We start from the raw sequence: 18,455 nt of genomic DNA, 5'->3' as shown, positions 1-18,455 counted from the left end.
TGTGCTAATTTGTCTTCCTATGGTTCATTCTCTTCTGGAAAGTGTTTTGATGTCCAGATCTGCTGAGCTTTTGTGAACCCTTTAATAATTCTCAGCTTTGCAAGTATGAATAAAAGTAAACTGGGAATAAAGTGCATGTGTGCAGCGCGGTTCTTCGGTTGTAGCTGCCCATGAGTGTGCTGTGTCAGAGCAGGAAGGCTTATAGTGAAGTGTGTGAGCAGCAGCACTGTGTTGTGCTGGGAAGCCCTGGAGCGCTCTGGCTCTGGTAGCTGTCATGAGAAGTGTGCCTGCAGTCTGAGTGGGTCAGGCTGGGTGCAGCAGGGCCAGGGCTAGTGCCGATACACACCTACATCTCAGTGTTACGGGGGGTTCCTCCCTGTAGCAGTTTTAATGGAAGAGGGTGGCTAGGTTTCCTGGTCTTTGAGTTGTGTTTGTAGCCCTGTACGTTTTCCAGAGAGTGCTCATTGAATCCTTCTGCAGTGCAAGAAGAGCATAAAAGGCTGTGTTGAGCTGGCAGCCAGATAATGTAGCTGCTGTTTGTTTTACCTCCTCTGCACGTTACAGGCAGTAGGAAGGTTTGTCAGATTAGAGATCACAGAAGCACAGGCTCTGCTAACACTGCAGTTACTGGCCCTGTCATTGCCGCCTTGTTTAAACCTGCAGCTTGCATCTGTTCATAGGGTGCTGAGTGGCACTGCTGGAGAATGAGATGGATTGAGGATAGCATGGGTCTTGTGTTCTAGAGTGCAATGCACCTCTTGTCACAGAAGTCCTCAGCGGTGTGAGGCTGGCAGCAGGCTGCCCTCATGGTCTGGATGAGTGCTGCTGGAGTAACTCGTGTGTCGTGGTGCTCACTGCTTCACGTGGGGATTGTTCCCTTGCGTGAACATGTACATCTCCCCCAAAAGACTGGTGCTGATTGGATGCACGGTGTGTGTGTGTGTGTGTCTTGTGGCAGGAAGAAGGAAAGTGATTTGGACACTGTTCCTGTAGCCTAAAGTCCTGCTTCAGACTGCTTATTTCAGAATGAAAAGTCTATTCTTAGATACGGAGCGTCTTGTTTGGAAATGCTTTTGCTCTGTAGGTGAAACTGGGACAAAAGCTGCATGGGAGCTGTTAGGCTCTTAAAGTCTGGGTTGAATGTGCTTGGCTTATCCTTTTCAGGTTGGAGGTGTTGTGCACAGACAGGGGCTTTGGTGTCTTAAATTAATACGTGTCTCCATTATTTGCCCTCATTGATTTTCAAAGAGTTTGGGAAATACTTTTATGCCACATCTTCTGGATGCTTTGTCCTAGAAACTTCAAATTAGTTTGCTTGTTACACAAGCAATAAGCAGCCTGCCACGTGGTGTGCTCCCTGTGAGGTGGCTGTGTAATGTGCCTGGCTTTGGCACTTAGGCACATCAGAAGGAGATGAAACTTTCTCTAACCTGTTACTAGTTCTTCACTTTACCATTCTAGCTGTTCTCTGTATTTTCCAGAGTGCTTTTTCGCTTTTGTTCCCTTTAGCTTCCACAACTGAAGGGTAGGATGTACAGTTCTTCTGCAGTTAGCACAGGCAGGTGCTGGCCACCCTCAGCCTGGGGAGGGCAGTAGTTGTGAGCATTGAAGCTCTCATCTCTTCCAGCTGAGAAGTCCTTGGCACTGTGTTACATTCACAGTGAGTTGAATGTGGGGAGTTGGTGCACAGCAGCTGATGACAATTCTGAGTCTGTCATTGCAGTGTTGGGCTCACATTAACAAGAAGGGAGGAAATCTTCAAAGAAATCCAAGTTAAACTTTACTACAGACTCTAAAAGCCTTACAGCATCATGTAGTCTATGGCTGTTTTATTGTCCTCCTGTAGTCTTCATGGTCACCATCAGATATTAGGGTTCTTTTCCCAGAACTCAAGCATAGAAATGCGTAAGTATAGTTGGACGACACAGGAAGAGTCTCTTAGGCCATGGTCTTGGTGCAGAAGCGTGTTAATAGGGGTCACTTGGAGCTGCATGCTTTGTTCAGCATCTTTTGGGGGGGGACTCCTGCCTGCTTGTCCTACTGTGCCCCACAATATAGGGTACCTGGGGACCAGGGAGGGAGGAGGAGCTATCTATAGCACGTGGCCCAGCTGCAGCCTGCCTCTCCAGCCTCTGCATGCTCATACATTGAAGAAATGAGAAAACAATACTTCAAACTGCAGAAACTGACATTTCATTTTTTGAAGTTCAAGAGTTTGGCATTTTCCGAAGTGTGTTTGTGTTGGGCTCTTCTTGTAACTCTTGTGTTTTGTGTAGCCTTCCAGTTAAGAGACACTTGGGAGAGCACATTGTTTACAAAGAGTAACCAAGAACCTCTATTAACTGCAATCCTCTATTAAGTGCAAAAGAACAACGTGATTAGTAAAGGCTTTGCAAAAAAGCTCTGCTTTCAGGTAGTTGTCAGCACGTGAATCTGGGATGTGAAGATGTTGCTGAGTTGGTGGAGAGTGGTAGGAAAAGGGGCGGTGTCGGTGCCTTTCTGGCAGCATCTGCACTTGGTCTTTGTGCTCTTATCAAGAACGTGGGCTGTGCAGCCAGCAAATGGGCACCTCTCCCCCTTGTCTGTCCTGCTCTGATCCAGATCCCTCCAACATCTCCTGCAGGGGGCTGTTCTGAGCTGCTCCTGTGGTGTGCAGCAGGGAGGTGCTGCATGGCAGGGACACCTTTGCTCTGCCTGCTGGGTGCTGCTGCTTCTGCACCTGTTGGTAATACAACTCTGAGAGAGGTGTGGGAAATGTCAGTGGAGGAGCTGTTCCCTTTGCATTCGAGGGAGTCCTGGTGATCGGTGCACTCATGAGAGCTTCTTGTAATTTTCAGTGAAGGAAAAAGAACTGTCTGGGATGTCAACTTTAAACTCTGTTGAGCTGCTTCACTCCCTGGTATCCAGAAATGTGTCTCGTTTGGGGAGGGTTTAAGAAAACTCTTGAATCATTTAGGGGACAGATGTGTTTGAACTGAGTTTTGTGCAAATGTCACTGTTCTTGTATGGAGTCTTTGGGTAGGAAAGCTTAGGCTTTCCTCTGGGAAGATCATGTTGCCCTTCCCTTCAGATTCTGCATACCTGGGTCTGGTTTTGGTCAGCCAGAACTTGTGCGGTTCATTTTTCTTAGCAGCTGTTTACCCTCAGCTTGATGCTTATGCCTGTTGGAGCGGTTATCAATGGTAATATCAATATATAATTATATCAGTGTATAATAGGGTGCAGCTCCTGGAAGCCTGCTGCACCTGCCTCCCTGTGGAGGGCTGGGATAGAGGTGAAAATTGGATGGTCCTTCACACGGTACCTATGCTGCCATCCCTGAGCCACCTGCACCTAGGCTGACAGCCATCAGCAAGCCTTAGCTAGTTCATATTGCACTAAGTGCCCCCTGCCGTTCCCGCAGGGGTGAGCAGACCTCTGCTTCAACAGAGAGCCGCAGTGCATGCCTGCCATGCAAAGAGTCAAGAACTTTCTTTTCCCTGTGTGTTTGGGCTTGCAGCTCTTGCACCTATCGAACTGAAAAGTTCATGGCATGTTAATGGAAATAGCTTTTAAATACATTAATGATAATCCTAAAAGTCTCGTGATTAAATTTCTTTGTTTTGCTTAGCTTTTCATATTCATTTTTTTGGAGGACTTAAGGAAAGCTTGACAGTGGTGCTGTGTTATGGGCAAGAATTTTCTTATGGGTATCACTTACCATTTCGTGGCTAAGGGAACCCAATGAATGAACATTAAAAAGAAAGGGAGGTGTGAGGGGAAAAACATAGTGGTTTTGAAAGGTGCTCAGTCTGCTTTCCCACAGAAGGGCTGGTCTTATGTGGCCTTGGCTTCTGTGCATTCACATTCCTAACGCTTGGGCAGAGCTGTCAGTCTGCCTGCTGTCTGTTGCAGCAGGGCCCAGGTGTTAATGTGCGTGCATGCTTATGCTGGAAGAATGCTCAGTCCCCTCCCAGGCTTAGAGGGCTCCTGGCAGACCTGCAGCATCGTGTTTGGGGTGGGGATTTCCTGGGAAGGAGTTGGGAAAGTAAGATGTTGGGGGCAGCTTATTATGTCAGAACCGCTTACATTGGTGAGCTGTCAAACTGCTTTCTTCTGAACGCTGCCGTCGTGCACTCATGGGGTGTGTTTGGTTGTGTCTGAAGGCAGTGCTGTTCATACGTGCACCAAACCAAGTGTGTGCCTGCCTTCCACGCTGGGTGCTTCTCATGCCTACAAGTGGTCAAGTAGCTATTAGTGCAGTTGTGGGAGTGTACCTTGTGTTTAAAATGCTGATTCAGAGACAGCTGTAACTTTGCTTTTTCTATGGTAAGGGGCTTAATATTGATATGTGCAGTTTTCTAAAGATCCCCACTCCCCCCTTAGGATAAGCAGAATAGGAAATGACATTGGTGTGTATGCATCACAAAGGGCTGCAGTGAGCTATCACGTTTTCTTTATAATTGTTCATCTTTACCTTGTGTTTTTATGAAGAAATAGGGAGTTGCCATAGCCAGAATGGGATATGCAGAAATTAAAAGCATGAGGATTTTCTCCAAAAGTAAGAGACTCCAAGTATCAGCATAACTGTTCTTTCCATGTGAAGGCTATGAAATCAGACCAAGAAAGGCCACTAAGTATAATGTTGACCTTAATACAAACAAGTAACTACGTGATGGGAATTGAAGCCTCGGTTCCTGTTCTGTTCTGTTGGTGCTGAGGGGCCTGGCAGAGTGCTGTGGCACCTGCCTGCTGCTTCCTCTGGAAGTGAAACAGTGGGTTTATATCAGCGAGAAAAGCCTGCTTTTGTGATTGCCTGCAGCCTGCAGATATAGTGCTCTGTACGGCTGTGTTTATGTAGGAGGAATCTATGCAGCATCTACTTCTCAATAAAGATGATCTCCAAGCTGTTGAGGCAGGTGGTAATTCAGATTCTAAACACTAGGCTCATGTGTAATGTAAGCAATGCTGACCTGTTAATATTGTTTCTGTTACGACTGCCTTAAGGCTATGTTTAGTCTTAAATCTCATGTCAGAACGTTGCTGTATGCAGTTCTCTTATGCTTAAAGATCTGCAGGCTTGTGTCTCTTCTTTGTTATCTGTGGTTGTCTTCAGAGTGTGCAGTGGTTTGTGTGGGGTCATAAGGAGCAACTGGCCATCATGTCAGACACTTCACCATTTCCTGGACTGTTGTTTGCTTTAGTGCAGCAGGGCACTCTAGTGTTTGAGTACAGCTAAAATCACACACAGTGCTAGATCTCTCTAATATTTCTCTCCAATTCCAAGTCTGTGTGAAGACTTTTTTGGCCTTTGAGCCTCCAAGTGTAGATGAATGCTGTATGGATCTTACCTACAAAGTGGAGAGACTACGTGCTGTATGCAGCAAAAGATGCTGCTCTGATATGTGTGTTTGTATAGTTGTTGGCTGCTTTACTACAGATCCTTTCTCATTCGCTACTTAGAAGTTAAGCTGTTTGAAACTGAAATTACAATAAATAAATAAAATGACTATGCAGGTGTAGCTGAAGCCAGTATCTGGTTTTCCATGTCTGTTTTCATTAAATTTTGCATGGGCCTTTTTTCTAGTAAGCTTGTTGTTGCTAATCATCGTAAATGTACTTGATGCTGTTGACAGAAGAGAATTTTCTCAGGTGTAACTTGTACAGGGAAGTAAGGAGCTCTCTTCTTAAATGTTGGCCCTAGCTTTTCCTTAGTAATCACTGCTAAATATTTCTTTACTGTATGGCTAATTCTTTCTATCTTGCAGTAACTTGCATTAGCTTCTACTTTGTGACGTGTATCTGTTTTGCTGGTACTTTAGTTTTCTGAAAGTAGTAAATATGGAGTGTGCTACAATTAATTTCTTCACATTTAGTCCTCCAGTAGTATTGGTATGCGAGCATTTACAAACTGCATGTGGGTATTTTTATTTTTTAGGCAACGCTTGGGAACAACAAAGAAGGGAGATGATGCTGGGGGAATTCTAAGATATTTATTCGTTTGAAATCAGGATTTTGACCTTGTCTTTTTTTCTTTTTAACAGGCTTCCTGTTTGGCACGTCTTGTGTAAAGACAGCCTTTTATCCACGGTGCAATATGCTTCAAGTGATGCTTGTGTCTTGGCACATGATGGTGAAAATATCCAGGAAAAGGTATGTTAACTGGCTGCTTAGTCTGATTTGGTATTTCAACAAGTAAAGCTGATCCATAGGCTTCAATTCACGGTCATCTTGGCTGAAATGTTTAATGTACACACTTCCTCTGTGAGAGGGGATGAAGGGTGAGAGGGTTTTGCTTTCCTTTTCTCTGTTGGTAGTGCAGCTTGGTGGTCTTTGTGTTGGAGGTAAACAAATAGTAAAGGTGTCAGTGGTGGCCCAGTGTTCTTTTATCTGCATCATGGCTGTGAGGCATTAGGGACTGTACGTGGCTCTGTAGAGACCATGGCAAGAGGTCATGGCTTATTTAAATCTAGACCAAGCGTATTCATTGCATCTGTTTTGTGTTAGAAACCCCGTGCACAAATGACTGCTATCCTAAATAGATTTAACACTAATTGTCAGCTTTTTTCTTGTTCCCCCCCACTCATTTAATGAAAGTTAACAGAGCTTATATACATTTTTGAAAACGCTGATAAGTAAGATTCTGTCCCTTTCTTACTTGCATTACATGGCACTATTGGGTTCTGTCATGCATCTTGTCACGAGTTTCTACATATTTCAGTTTCATAGTGAGCTTGCTGGCCATTGAGTCCTATCAAAATCGTGGTCATCAGTTTCTTTATTATGTGGATAAATAACGAGTCCTGTGATAAGCACAGATAATGTTGATGTTAACGAGCATCCTGTTTCCTCGCCCAGTTGGCAGTAATGCCAATCATGGTCTGCATTCCAAGAAAACTTCTATATGTCACATTTAAAAAAACCAAAACAAACAAAAAAGGAAAAAAGAAAACAAAACACATCAAAATGTCTTGAGCATTCTACTTGGCTCAAAGACAGAGCTGGCTGGTTAGGAAAAGTTATATTTAATGCTGTCTGTTTCTTAAGCATTTCAACATCTAGGGCAGCAGTGTTTTATTTATCTTGTCAGCTCATGCATCCAAACAGAATTCAGTCCTATTCTTATAGCTGCCTGCATTTGGCAGGCAAGCTGTGGTTTTAAAGCCATGAGAACATGTAATGTGCGGGTTGTTTGTCCTACTCAGGTTCAATGGCAAATGTAATAAGCCTGGAAGGATGAAGTGAGCTTTGAGACTGGGAAACTGCTCATGTATATTTTCCTGTTCTTTTTGCAGTATTCTTCCCTTCATTCCATTCACATCACTGCATTATTAAGCAGATTTCTCTGCATAAGAGCAGAGAAAAGCTCATACATCATACTGTACTTATTTTTACTCATTAAGCAAATATCTCTTGGGTGTATGGGAATTCTTAAGCATGTGCCTGTTACTCCTAACTGAGTTGCTGGGGATATCCAGCAAAAATGAGAGCCGTCTTGCAGTTCTTGTTCGGTTTTCTGTAGGTCAGTTGTCTCCTTGAGGCACTGATGCTGTTGAATCTTGTGCCCATTTCTGAATCTGAACACCCAACACTTTCAGTATTTGACAGGAAGATTTTTGATTGCCTTAGTAAAACTAGGGGCATGTACATTCTACCAGATTTATTCATACATTTTAACATATTGCTGCAGAAAGGACTCGCACATGTTACAGTTGTTCTCCTTAAAAATACTGTTCCAGAGAGACAAGGAGATTCTTTAGCTCTACAATCTGAGGTTTGTGAAAATTATTTTCCCCAGCTGCATGTTTATTTTTTCTCACCAAATTCCTCGTACTTCTTTTTCCTGCTAAAGATTTATGGTCAAGAGTTGCTTTGAAAGGTTACAGCAGTCTTAATCTGCCTTTGCAGATATGAGTACTTTAAAGTAAACATGCCAGGTGTTATTTTGCTGTACTTTTTAGTGGTTATCTGTTGCAAGTCCTTGTAGGATTGCATTTCCCCCTGTTTTGGGTAGCACAGGGAGAGGGAGGATTTGTCAACGCGGGAATTTGTAGTAGAACAAATGATCTGCCTTAGCACACAAACTGAATGGTCTTAAACTTGTCTGTGGCAATTAAACTGTACTGTTTTAACATGCTTTAGCCTTTGTACTGATGAGCATTTAAACATATGCGGGCAGTGGCTCTGAAGATTCATGTAGTTTAACTTCTTGGTAATGTTTTTGGTAGTTAGATTATAATAAGATAATATTATTCAGTTGCTACCAAAGCTAATTCCTCTTTCTGTAATAAAAGGCTTTTGTTACTGCATATTTACTGTTATTCCCCTTTTTATATACTAGGGGAAGGAGGCTGGTGCCGGGCTGGAGCCAGAGCTTGCAGATTCAAGCACACAGACCTACTCCACAGAAGAGCTACTTGATGACTTTATAAAATCTGAGCAGGCAAGTCTTTTATTTTGTTCACTATTTCCATACAGTCTTCAAATGCCTCCTGCATTTCTGTCTTTGCTTTAGGTTGTCTAAGGCCCTTGGAAAACATCTCACGTTTCACTTACTTGTAAGGTTACTGCCAGATTCATGTTTCTGTTGTAGGAGAAAAACCTGTGAGCCAGCAAATCTTGCATTTCCCATGTACAAAAATAATTGTAATTTAACATTGTATGTCCTGACTAAATCTTTCCAAGGTCAATTAAAATTTGGTGTTATAGGTTGAATGCCTCAAAATACTTATTTGAAAAAATAAAACAAAACACCCTTCTCATAGAAGTCTTTTATGTAGGTCAGACATGGTGGTTGTAGCAGTTGTGCTTAGCTTTGATCTTCTGTGGCTTTTATCAGTTTTATTTCCTTTGTTTAAAACAGAAACACTTTCCAAGGAGTTGTTTCCATTGTATGCACAATTGATAATAGTAAGTCAGTACTGAGGTGTTAGGTGTTACAAAGCCTGCTGTTACCCATCTTTTATTGAGTATGTATTTCTGTTCTGTAGTTTACAAGGTAACATAAGCAGAACCTACTTCTGAATGTGCATTGCATGTTTTAAATGTGTAACTGAGTTGTTTAAACCTTCTCTAGAAGGCTCTTCATGTCTAGTTAGCTGACTCAGAGCAATCCTGGTATTGACAAGAGGCTCTTGTTTGAAGAGGCTGTGTACTCTTCTGGATTCAGAAGTACGTTTCAGTAGTCTAACTAGTGCAAGTGCTTATAAAATCTGAAGAACAAGTATAACTCAAGATTACTAGGCTCTCAGAAGTGACAAATGATGATTTCCTTTGCATCAGTTACAACTCAGACTTCTAAAAGCATTTCTGACCTCCATTTGTGTATTGAAAAGGGGAAGCCTTCCCACAATTAGCTGAGGATAAAAAGAGTTTATATAAATAATACCGTATTATCGCGAGTCAGCAACTCAACACAGGGTTCTCATGCCAGGAAGATTTCTTTATTGCTGCGATGATCATGATCACAATGCTGTGTATATATCCCGTATATATTGTATTTGTATATATTCTCCCTCTCGTTCTTCTAAGCAGGCCTTTTTATACTCTAACACGTGTACTCAGTACATTTCCACTAACAATCCATTGGTTAGAAAGCAAGCAAATTCCATAGCAAGTCTTAATAATCAGCAGAGTTTATCTTATGCCTAGGTACAAGACATCCCTGTTTGTTCAGACCTTTTATCTCCTTTCCAGAGCCTCATTATCAGCGAGTCAGTAAACGACAAGGCCAAGCTGGCCTCTCCATCTCCCATGCCATATTGGAGCATGCAAATAGAACTGCTTGCTTCAGTTACTGAAATATTCAGGCTTTTTTCTTATTGCACATGCATTTTCAATTAATATTTTTGTGCTTTTATTCTTGTAGGGTATAACAGAATGTTTTAACTGCTCTGAAGTAGCATGGAATGTCAGCTAGATTTATTAAAAAAGAACTTGTTTCTGAACTGTTTTGCTGTCTGCTTTTCAGATTCATTGTTGACAGAAATGTTAGCTACTGACCTGGTAATTTTCATACTAGATGTTCTTGTATGAATGCTTTCTCTATGCAAGTTTTGAAAAACTTAGTTTGTCTGTGTTGCTTTCACAGGCTGCTGAAGTGAGTGAAATGAGCCTGCCTGAAGCCCAGACTCCACCTTCAGTAGATGTAAATGAAGCTTCGTCTAGCGTAGTTGCAAGCACTGAAAATAATTCCAGTTCACCTACCTCAGAGATATCTACAGTCTCACAGCCTGAGTAAGCTTTTCTATTTTACTGGTTTAATCTTAGACAGAGTGCTACTTGTTCTGAGGCTGTTTAAAGGGATTCCTGTTTAGATTAAGTACGGATGAGAAACTGTTCTTCCGTTCTTCCCTAGACAGTTGCATGCTGGTTTTTTTGCAGTGCCTTTGTTTATGGTGTCATGCTAATGGAATATGCCATCACTTACTCAGTTTTTGGAATAAGAGTTGCATATTTGGTGAAGTGTAATACTGTTGCTGCTAACAGTTCTAAGCTGCTGCTTTTAAAGAGGAAAATACATCGCATGATAAAGTCTGTACTATAAAAGCCTCTAGGCCTTTAGCATTGGGATTTGTGCTCCTCACAGATTCTCAAGTGTCCCAGCTGTCTGAGTGATGGCTTCTGCTTTCAGTTAAGGATTAACTTTGGAGGAATTTGCTCTAAGACTTGCAATAGGACAGTCTTAAGTTCAGGTATTAAAAGGCCAAAAATAAAATAACAAATTTTAGTTTTAGGACAACCAAGGTTGTTTGTACTGGTACTTAGTAGTGCAGTGCAGTGTAGCTGCTGCTGCTGCTACAGACAGTATTAGACTCCTTTAAGAGCTCATTTCCCTACTTCTTCCCTACTTCCATCCTTCTGTGGCATGCTGTGCAATCAAGTGTGAGTAGTTTAGAAATCCACATGTACATACTTGTAGGTGCTTTCACAAAATTCTCCTAGTCTTTTAAACATGTGCTAAAGAGATTCTTTTCCTGTGCTTATCTGCTGATAAAGATGTAGTATTTTAACAGATAATTCCTGTTTCTTTTTATACCTTCTGTTAACTGCTGTACTGACTTGCTGGTATAGCTAGATGCAGGCCATGTGCTTGTCAGGTCTTGGAAGGAGATTCAGGATCTGTGTTTATAAAAGCCCCAAATGTGTTAGCTTGGTATCTTGTAATTGTTGAAAACAGACTTGTGGAGTACTAGGGTGGTAAACTGTGAGGACTCAAATTAGCAAGCAGATGAGTATTGAAAGTTGTTTTGAAGCACCTGATTTATTAGTTTGTGCTGGGGAGTAGTGCTCTGGTTCTAGTACCAGTAACAGGAAGAGGAGACAGGATGAATATAGGGTACAGATGTACTTATAGGTGGCTTTCGTTGTTTTCAAATTTCAGTTTGGCTTTAAATAGTAATAGAGAATCTATTTTCATGCGGGTAACTCAGTATTGAAAGAGGGTGTAGTCTGACTTCATGGTTAAACAAGATTTTTTTAAAAGGTTCAGTTTCATCTGTTGCCATTAGACATCAGTTGTTTTAGGTGCTGGTTACAGAATGTGGCTCCCTTAGGTGTTAACTTGTCTGATATTGCAACAGGATTTGGCTACAAAATAGTTCAGCTGATTTTATTCCAAACTACTTTGTGATAAATCCTTCTAGGACAGCATGGGGACTGTAGCTTATCTATGCGTACCTAATTTGGGGAAAGCTTATTGAAAAATAATCTGAGCTCCTCTTGTGGCTGTAAGGGCCAGCAGCTGCAGTGCATAGTGAGCTTGGTAATGCACTTCAGAAATGATGGCAAGGATGCAAGCAATTGAAATTGCCTGAAGCAGAGGGGATGCTGCAGCTTTTAGCTCGTGTTATTTGCCTTCTGCCAGAATTACTTCAGGCTGGTAAGGTGCACCCTTATATATAGATAGATATCTAAGTTCATACTTGTTTTATATTTTATTCAGTTTGTACTGTTGTCTGTCCACAAAGATCAAGAATATCTGGAACCTTTTACTGCTGAGTGCAGTGGTTAATTACTCATTAGGTGTGGAACTTGTCTGTGTATCTTGGATGTCTGCAAAACCAAAAAGATTGCCATTCAAAATGCTGACATGTTTGTGTTTTTGCAGTTCTCTCTGCTTTGGTTGAAATGTAGGAGGCAGAATAAAGGCTTTTGCACAGCTAAGAATGCAGTCCCACAAATAAGCTTAATTCCCCTTCCATTTATTTATTTTTATTTTTTATTGTTTCTCAAACTGTTTTTTTGTTGTTGTTGTTGTTTTTTTTTTGGTTGTTGTTGTTTTTTTCTTTTAACTTTGAAATATCTTTAGTTTATGTAGTTCATTAGCAGGATTACTTGTATTATCCAGAAGGGTAAAAAGCATGTTATTTTTTTCCCTTCAGTGCAATAGAAAATACCCGTGCTGATATCCCTGTAGTCAGCTCTATTGAAGCTGAGCAGTCAGAACCTGACTGTGATATTGGTGGGACACTTGAGGCTGACCCTCAGAGTGAGCCTTCCTCTTTTGTCAGTCCACAAGAGAGGTGAGTATTGAAGTAGGTTGTGAGTGAATAATTTAACAGTAACTGTTTCTTCTGTCCCGGCCTTGCAACAAAGATTTGCATGTGCTTGCTTATCTCCGTGTGTCTGTTTAATACTGGGTATGACTGAAAGTGTGATGATTTTATATGTCCTAATGCTCTCAAAATTTCAGCCTTTCAGGCCAACATATAGAGAACATATCATCTTCACATGGCAAGGGAAAGAAGACAAAATCTGAGTTCGAGTCAAAAGTTGAAGCAGCTGAAAAGGGGGCAGATCAAAAATCTGCTCTGAATGCCTCTGAGAACTTAAAAAGGGAGGTAAGCAGTACTGAAATCATCTATTCAGCACACGTAGGAGCATAATGACCTCTGTTTGGTTATCAGTGTTAAAGATGAGTAAGCTCCATCACTTTTCTGACTGCCAATGTATAAATGTGCAGCTCTCACATCATGAGCGCTGCATGCACATCTAGCATTGCTCTCAATAAAGTTAAAATGAAAGAACAGGGCAGTGAGGTTGCTAGTTTGTCACAGCTTTAATTTTTCTGAGCTGAGTCTTTTCATACACAAGATTAAAGAATGGAAATCAAATACAACTGTCTGGAGAAGAATCCAGAAGGACTGTTCTTCCTGTAACAGAGGTTACGTTAACGGTAGTTAAGTAGGGACTTTCTGCAGGATGCTTACTTTCTTTACATAGGAGAAAAAAGAAAAGGGGGGGGGAATTGTGATTGAGACCACATAAGCCTGTAGAAGTTAGTATTGATTCTTGATTGAGTCAGGAAGTTCCTGAGTAGCAAGCAGATGGCTAGAGGTAAAGATGGCACTTAGAGGACAAATAAAACGTTTGATGTGTTTTTATTATTTCCTGAGTATCTTATTTGGCACTTGTTAGAAGTGGGATACCTCGCTAGACAGGACTTTGTGTGAACTGTGTGACTGTTTTTATGTCCTTGCTGCAAGGCATTTCCTAAAGCTTACTGGTTTTATATAGACAAGGAATGTCCATGGCCACAGTAGTGCTGTATTTTCCTATTTTAGGATCACATTTAGATTGCTAACTTGAATATTCTTTAATGTATAGTCTTTCTGTGGATTTTTTTTCTAAAGGTATTGAACAGGGTGCAGTGTGCCTTAAAATAATTATGTGCAGAGAACAAGAGTCTTCCAGAAGACTTACTGCCAGAAAATTAGTGTAAACTTATTTTAAAAGTTCATTAACGTCATATTTTAGTGGCTGTGATGTAAATAATTGTTGCTTTGGCCTGATGGCAGAGTTATGCAAAAGCATTATTGATTCAGTCAGGTTTTCTTTGACTGACTGCTAATTTCCATATAGTGCAAGAAAGGTGATGCATTTCTGAAATTAAGAAGACAGAGTTTTGGTTCTCTCATTTTAAATTGTGTACACACATATCTTGATAAGCCAGATCTAAAGTTCTGTTGCACTGTGAGTTATGTGAAGAATCCTATTGTGTTACTTTTTATGTAAATAGGCATTTATCCTCTTTTGTTGAGGGCTTTCAGCTATAGAACTTTGTGACACAGTTCTTGCTCTAAACACAGAGAAAATGTAAACCTTCAGAGCTGTCCTGAAAACTGTTTTTCTGTAGCCAGTATTTTACTGTGCTTCAGTGCTTGGAACGTCTAGCAAAAGGCCTTGGCACATATGGTGTGCTAGGAGTGAGTCTGTACTAAGGAGAGGTTGAGGCTTCGAATGATAGGTATAGCCTGTGGTTAGCTAGAAAGGGTCACTACTTTGACAAGTCCAAAGCAATGTGTTGGTTTTTTTTAATATTAAATAACATGTTTTCAGCTAACACCTAATTCTTCTGTCAATTTTTTGTGGTATTCAGAAACTTCAGAGAACCTCTGGAATTCTGTCATGATCAGCATTTCTGTTTGAAGTTTTGTATTACAGGGGATCATTTGTTTCCTTAGGGAGAAAAGCAGAAATCATGAAGACATAGCAGCTGTTTTATTAGATAGAATGCTTACGTTGTACTTGAAATGTATTAGTTCAGCCACAAAAATTATCACCATCTCAATCCAAGTCTGTGATTCTGGGAGGAAACTGCTGCGTGTTTATTTGGCTTGTGAGAATACCTAAGCTTTACGTTTCCAACATGAGTTCAGATGATGGACTTGCTTTTGGCTTGATGTATGTTATAAGCTTTGGTTTTGTTTCAGTGTTTGTGTTGGAAAAGTATTTACAATCTGCGGCATGTTTTTCCCCCCCTCCTTCCAGAAAGACTATAAGAAAACAGGAGAAATTGACCCTACATCTGTCATAACTCCTAAGGATCCTGGTGACATTCCAACATTTGATGAGTGGAAGAAGAAAGTCATGGAGGTAGAGAAAGAAAAGAGTAAGTTCAGGATTTGTTTTCTTCAAATACAGACCACTTTAATCTTAAGTTTGCACAGTGAAACTGACTGAGTTCAGAATGCACCCAAGAAGTTTTCTTTCCTACTAAAATGATATGAGTGGTAGCATTCATTACACAAAAGCCTTAAGCAGCTGTTTCCTGAAAGGGAAAACAGTTGCTGTGTGAGCGTTACAGTACTGACATTTTCTTGTTCCTAGGTCAGTCAATGCACCCTTCTGCTGCTGGTGGACAGCATTCCACAAAAAAGGTCCAGAAAAATAGAAATAACTATGCCTCTGTCGAATGTGGTGCCAAAATTCTGGCAGCCAACCCAGAGGCAAAGGTAAGCATTCACCAGTTCTTCGTGTGCATCACTTCAGTTTGCTTACTCTCATGCAAGTAGTAAAGCAAAGTACTGTTACATGAAACTGAACGCTGACTTCTGAAGTAATCTTTTATTTCTTGAATTTATGCTCATTCTTCTAAACACAAAGATCACAGTAAAGTATGATGTGTATGCCTTAAACAAAAGGGATTTATATAGCGAACAGATTCTTTGACGGAAATATTTGGAAGAGGAAACAGAGTCTACTCAATATAGCAGTTGCATGAGGCTGTGTTAGCTCACCGTAGCAAATAAGCTGTGTTTGCATAAAACTAGTCTGGTATGCTGTCTCCTGTAAATTATCATGCTTTGACTGTTATGTAGCTTTGTATTAGTCTATAGAATTAATATTAAATTCATTTCTGGGAAGAGTAGAAAAAGTGTTGTCATTGTCTACTTGAAATACTAATTGTCCTCTTCTTTATACAGAGCACTTCAGCTATTTTGATGGAAAACATGGACCTTTATATGTTAAATCCATGCAGCACAAAAATCTGGTAGGTTGCCGAGGTTTGCTTGTATGCAAAGAGCAATTCTAGTTTCCCATCATGTTGGAAGTGTGCCTATACTATGGAACTGACTGGATCTTGGTGTGTCTCTGCCTGTGAAATGCATGTAAACAGACTTAACTGATTGAGCAGAGGATACTTAATTGTGTCCTCCATGGAACAGTCTCTGCTATTGAGTAGTGTGATTAAGGGGATAACTTTATTCACTTCAGCACGTGTAGACATGGCATAATTAATATCTTTCAGAAGAAGATCTGTGTTCAAATAAAGCTATTGTTTTTTTTCCCCAGCTTTCCAGTATATGCTGGACTTTGTTGAAATTTACCATGTATAAATAACTAATCTGTCAGGTGTGACTTAAATAATGGTTTATACCTGCAGTTTTCAGTTCTGTGATTTATTGTCTTTGAGCACAAAGCAGATGAAGCTCTTCTCGCCGCAGGTGCTGTTTAGTGTTACTAAGTTGGATATGCATGTAAATTTTACTGGAGTGTCTCTAGTGATTGTTGAAGGGAGCAAGAAGAGACACCTCCTTATTCTGCAGTGGTTCCATAGTGTTCTTTTATAGCTAGGGAAGGATCCAGAAACAAAGTAAAGGGCTGAGGAGTGTAATCAGAAAGATGAATTGCTTTTAGTAATGTTTCCTTTTTGTCTTCAAGGTTTGTTATTGAGCTCTGTGAACCAGTCCAAGTGAAACAGCTTGACATTGCAAATCATGAGTTATTCTCTTCTACTCCTAAAGACTTTCTGGTGTCCATTAGCGACAGGTATGTTATCCAAACTAACTCTGCTGACTGAATAATTAAAGAATTACTAAATGGATGGCTTCTTGTATATGTTTTTTAAATTTGCAAATCAAAACGTGTTGTGGAATAACTGGGATTTTGCTTTGTGTATGTGATCATTTATTAGCTTCCCCTGCCTTCCACCCCCTAGGCTTCCTGTGTTGTTTTTTTTTCTTTTCTGTCTTGTTTCAGTCCTAGAAACTTTATTGGCTGAATTTCAGTAGGGTTTCATCCTTGAAGAGTTTAAACATTGAATGAAGTATGTAAAGAGGTAATGCTGACTTTTCTGTAGAGACCAGCACCTTATCTTGCAATGCTTCTTTGCATTAAAAAGCACAACACAGCTCTCCTGCAACTTCAAAAAGTACTTTATTTCTTGTGCAAAAAAACAAAAAAGTGTTCTGGAAAGCTTAAGACTGTAAACAGTGTGTTCTGGAGTTTTGCATTTCTTTATCTGACTGTATAGATTTTATTTATGTCTTTTTTCCAGGTATCCAACAAACAAGTGGATTAAACTGGGTACTTTCCATGCCAGAGATGAGAGGAATGTCCAAAGCTTTCCTCTGGATGAACAGATGTATGCCAAATATGTTAAGGTAACGTAATGCTGCCAAAGCACTCTTCTCAGGGGATTAAGTGTTGGTATTACCTGTTGTAACAGCATCCAGAGACGTATGTTATCAAGGCACATTTTACCATTATCTGCCATAGTTTTGTTAATGTCCCTAAGGGCCACGTATTAAACGCTTCTCTCACAGTCACAAGTGTGTTGTCTTCCTGAAATAGTAACTGAGTGTGTGTGTTGGAAAGTAACTGTTACCTGGTGTCTAAGAACTTGTGATTGCCATATGAATTAAATCCAGGCAATGTTCCCTTCTACCTGACCTAACAAAACATATTCTGAATATATGATTCAGAATTATCAGTTCATTTTGTCTTTTGGCTGTACCTGCTTGTGTGTGTGTGTGTGTGTGTGTGTGTGTGTGTATGCTCCCTGAAGCACAGATTACAATGTATTTCCTGGTACTTTTGTGCTGTGTTATGCTATACAGTTTCAAGGAATCTGAAAAAGTAAACATTGTAATTCTGATTCTCATAGGTAGACACACAGTGCAGCTTTGCAGTCAGGCAGTTGTAGCTACTACTCATGCAAATTGTTTACTGCTTGCTGCTACTCAAGCTAAATAAATCATAAATATAGAGGATTTTCTTCACATTGCTGTAGCAGAAGTTTGTTTGTTTTTATCTGACCTTGTATGTGAACTCAGAGGTAAAATTTCATTCCAAACATTTGGAATATGTTCATCGTATAAAGCTCATAACGCTTTACATGATGCAGTTGGGTACTTGCTAAAGTAGGCATTGGTGCAGCATACAACTGAATCTCAAAGGTGAGATTGTAGTCTGGTTAAATAATAGGACCTTTCCCTTCCTGTGTTACTGGGGCAGTTAGCAGAACTGAAATGGGAAGCAGTTGCTTTCCCGTGGTAACTGCTGAAGTTATGTTTGTCCTATTGGTAAATGCAATACAGAAATCTTTCCATGATCTCTGCCCTATCAAAATAACTTGCAGCAAGCTGCTTTTATACAGAGGATTCAACCAGAATAAAATTCCACGAGTGGTGTGGTACTTGGGTTGGGTTAAAGGCTTTAGTGAAAGTACTGGGATGTAGTGGAGCTATAATTCAAAGAGAATGCAGACTGAAGGCCCTCTCTGCTGAGGGCCCAAAATCTACCCTGTAGTGATAGTGCTTGGAAGAAATAAAAATTGGATTGTGCTACTGACTTAAGATTTGTGCTCTTTTCAAGAGGTACCTGGGAATTATAAGATACCTGTTGGATTTCTGTACGCACTAATTCTGCATGAGTTAGATAAAGACTTTGTGTATTTTAAATTCTGCTTT

At 40.5% G+C, this 18,455-nt stretch overlaps 1 protein-coding gene across 3 annotated transcripts in view; it reads left to right on the top strand.

Moving 5' to 3' along the window:
• The window catches only part of SUCO (SUN domain containing ossification factor), a 37,315-nt gene that overhangs the window by 2,564 nt on the left and 16,296 nt on the right, over positions 1 to 18,455 (top strand). For all 3 annotated transcript variants that reach the window (XM_072343517.1, XM_072343516.1, XM_072343518.1), the window contains exons 2-11: positions 6,024 to 6,132; positions 8,321 to 8,422; positions 10,070 to 10,215; positions 12,363 to 12,503; positions 12,674 to 12,821; positions 14,752 to 14,872; positions 15,091 to 15,215; positions 15,687 to 15,754; positions 16,426 to 16,533; positions 17,042 to 17,147. In XM_072343517.1, the coding sequence (XP_072199618.1) occupies positions 6,024 to 6,132; positions 8,321 to 8,422; positions 10,070 to 10,215; positions 12,363 to 12,503; positions 12,674 to 12,821; positions 14,752 to 14,872; positions 15,091 to 15,215; positions 15,687 to 15,754; positions 16,426 to 16,533; positions 17,042 to 17,147 (1,174 nt within the window). The remainder of the gene's footprint in view (positions 1 to 6,023; positions 6,133 to 8,320; positions 8,423 to 10,069; positions 10,216 to 12,362; positions 12,504 to 12,673; positions 12,822 to 14,751; positions 14,873 to 15,090; positions 15,216 to 15,686; positions 15,755 to 16,425; positions 16,534 to 17,041; positions 17,148 to 18,455) is intronic.

Source organism: Excalfactoria chinensis, chromosome 8 (genome assembly GCF_039878825.1).
Source record: "Excalfactoria chinensis isolate bCotChi1 chromosome 8, bCotChi1.hap2, whole genome shotgun sequence".
NCBI classification, from domain to species: Eukaryota; Metazoa; Chordata; class Aves; order Galliformes; family Phasianidae; genus Excalfactoria; species Excalfactoria chinensis.
Note: the sequence above shows the minus strand (reverse complement) of the source record. Positions and strands in the feature narration are given on the sequence as shown.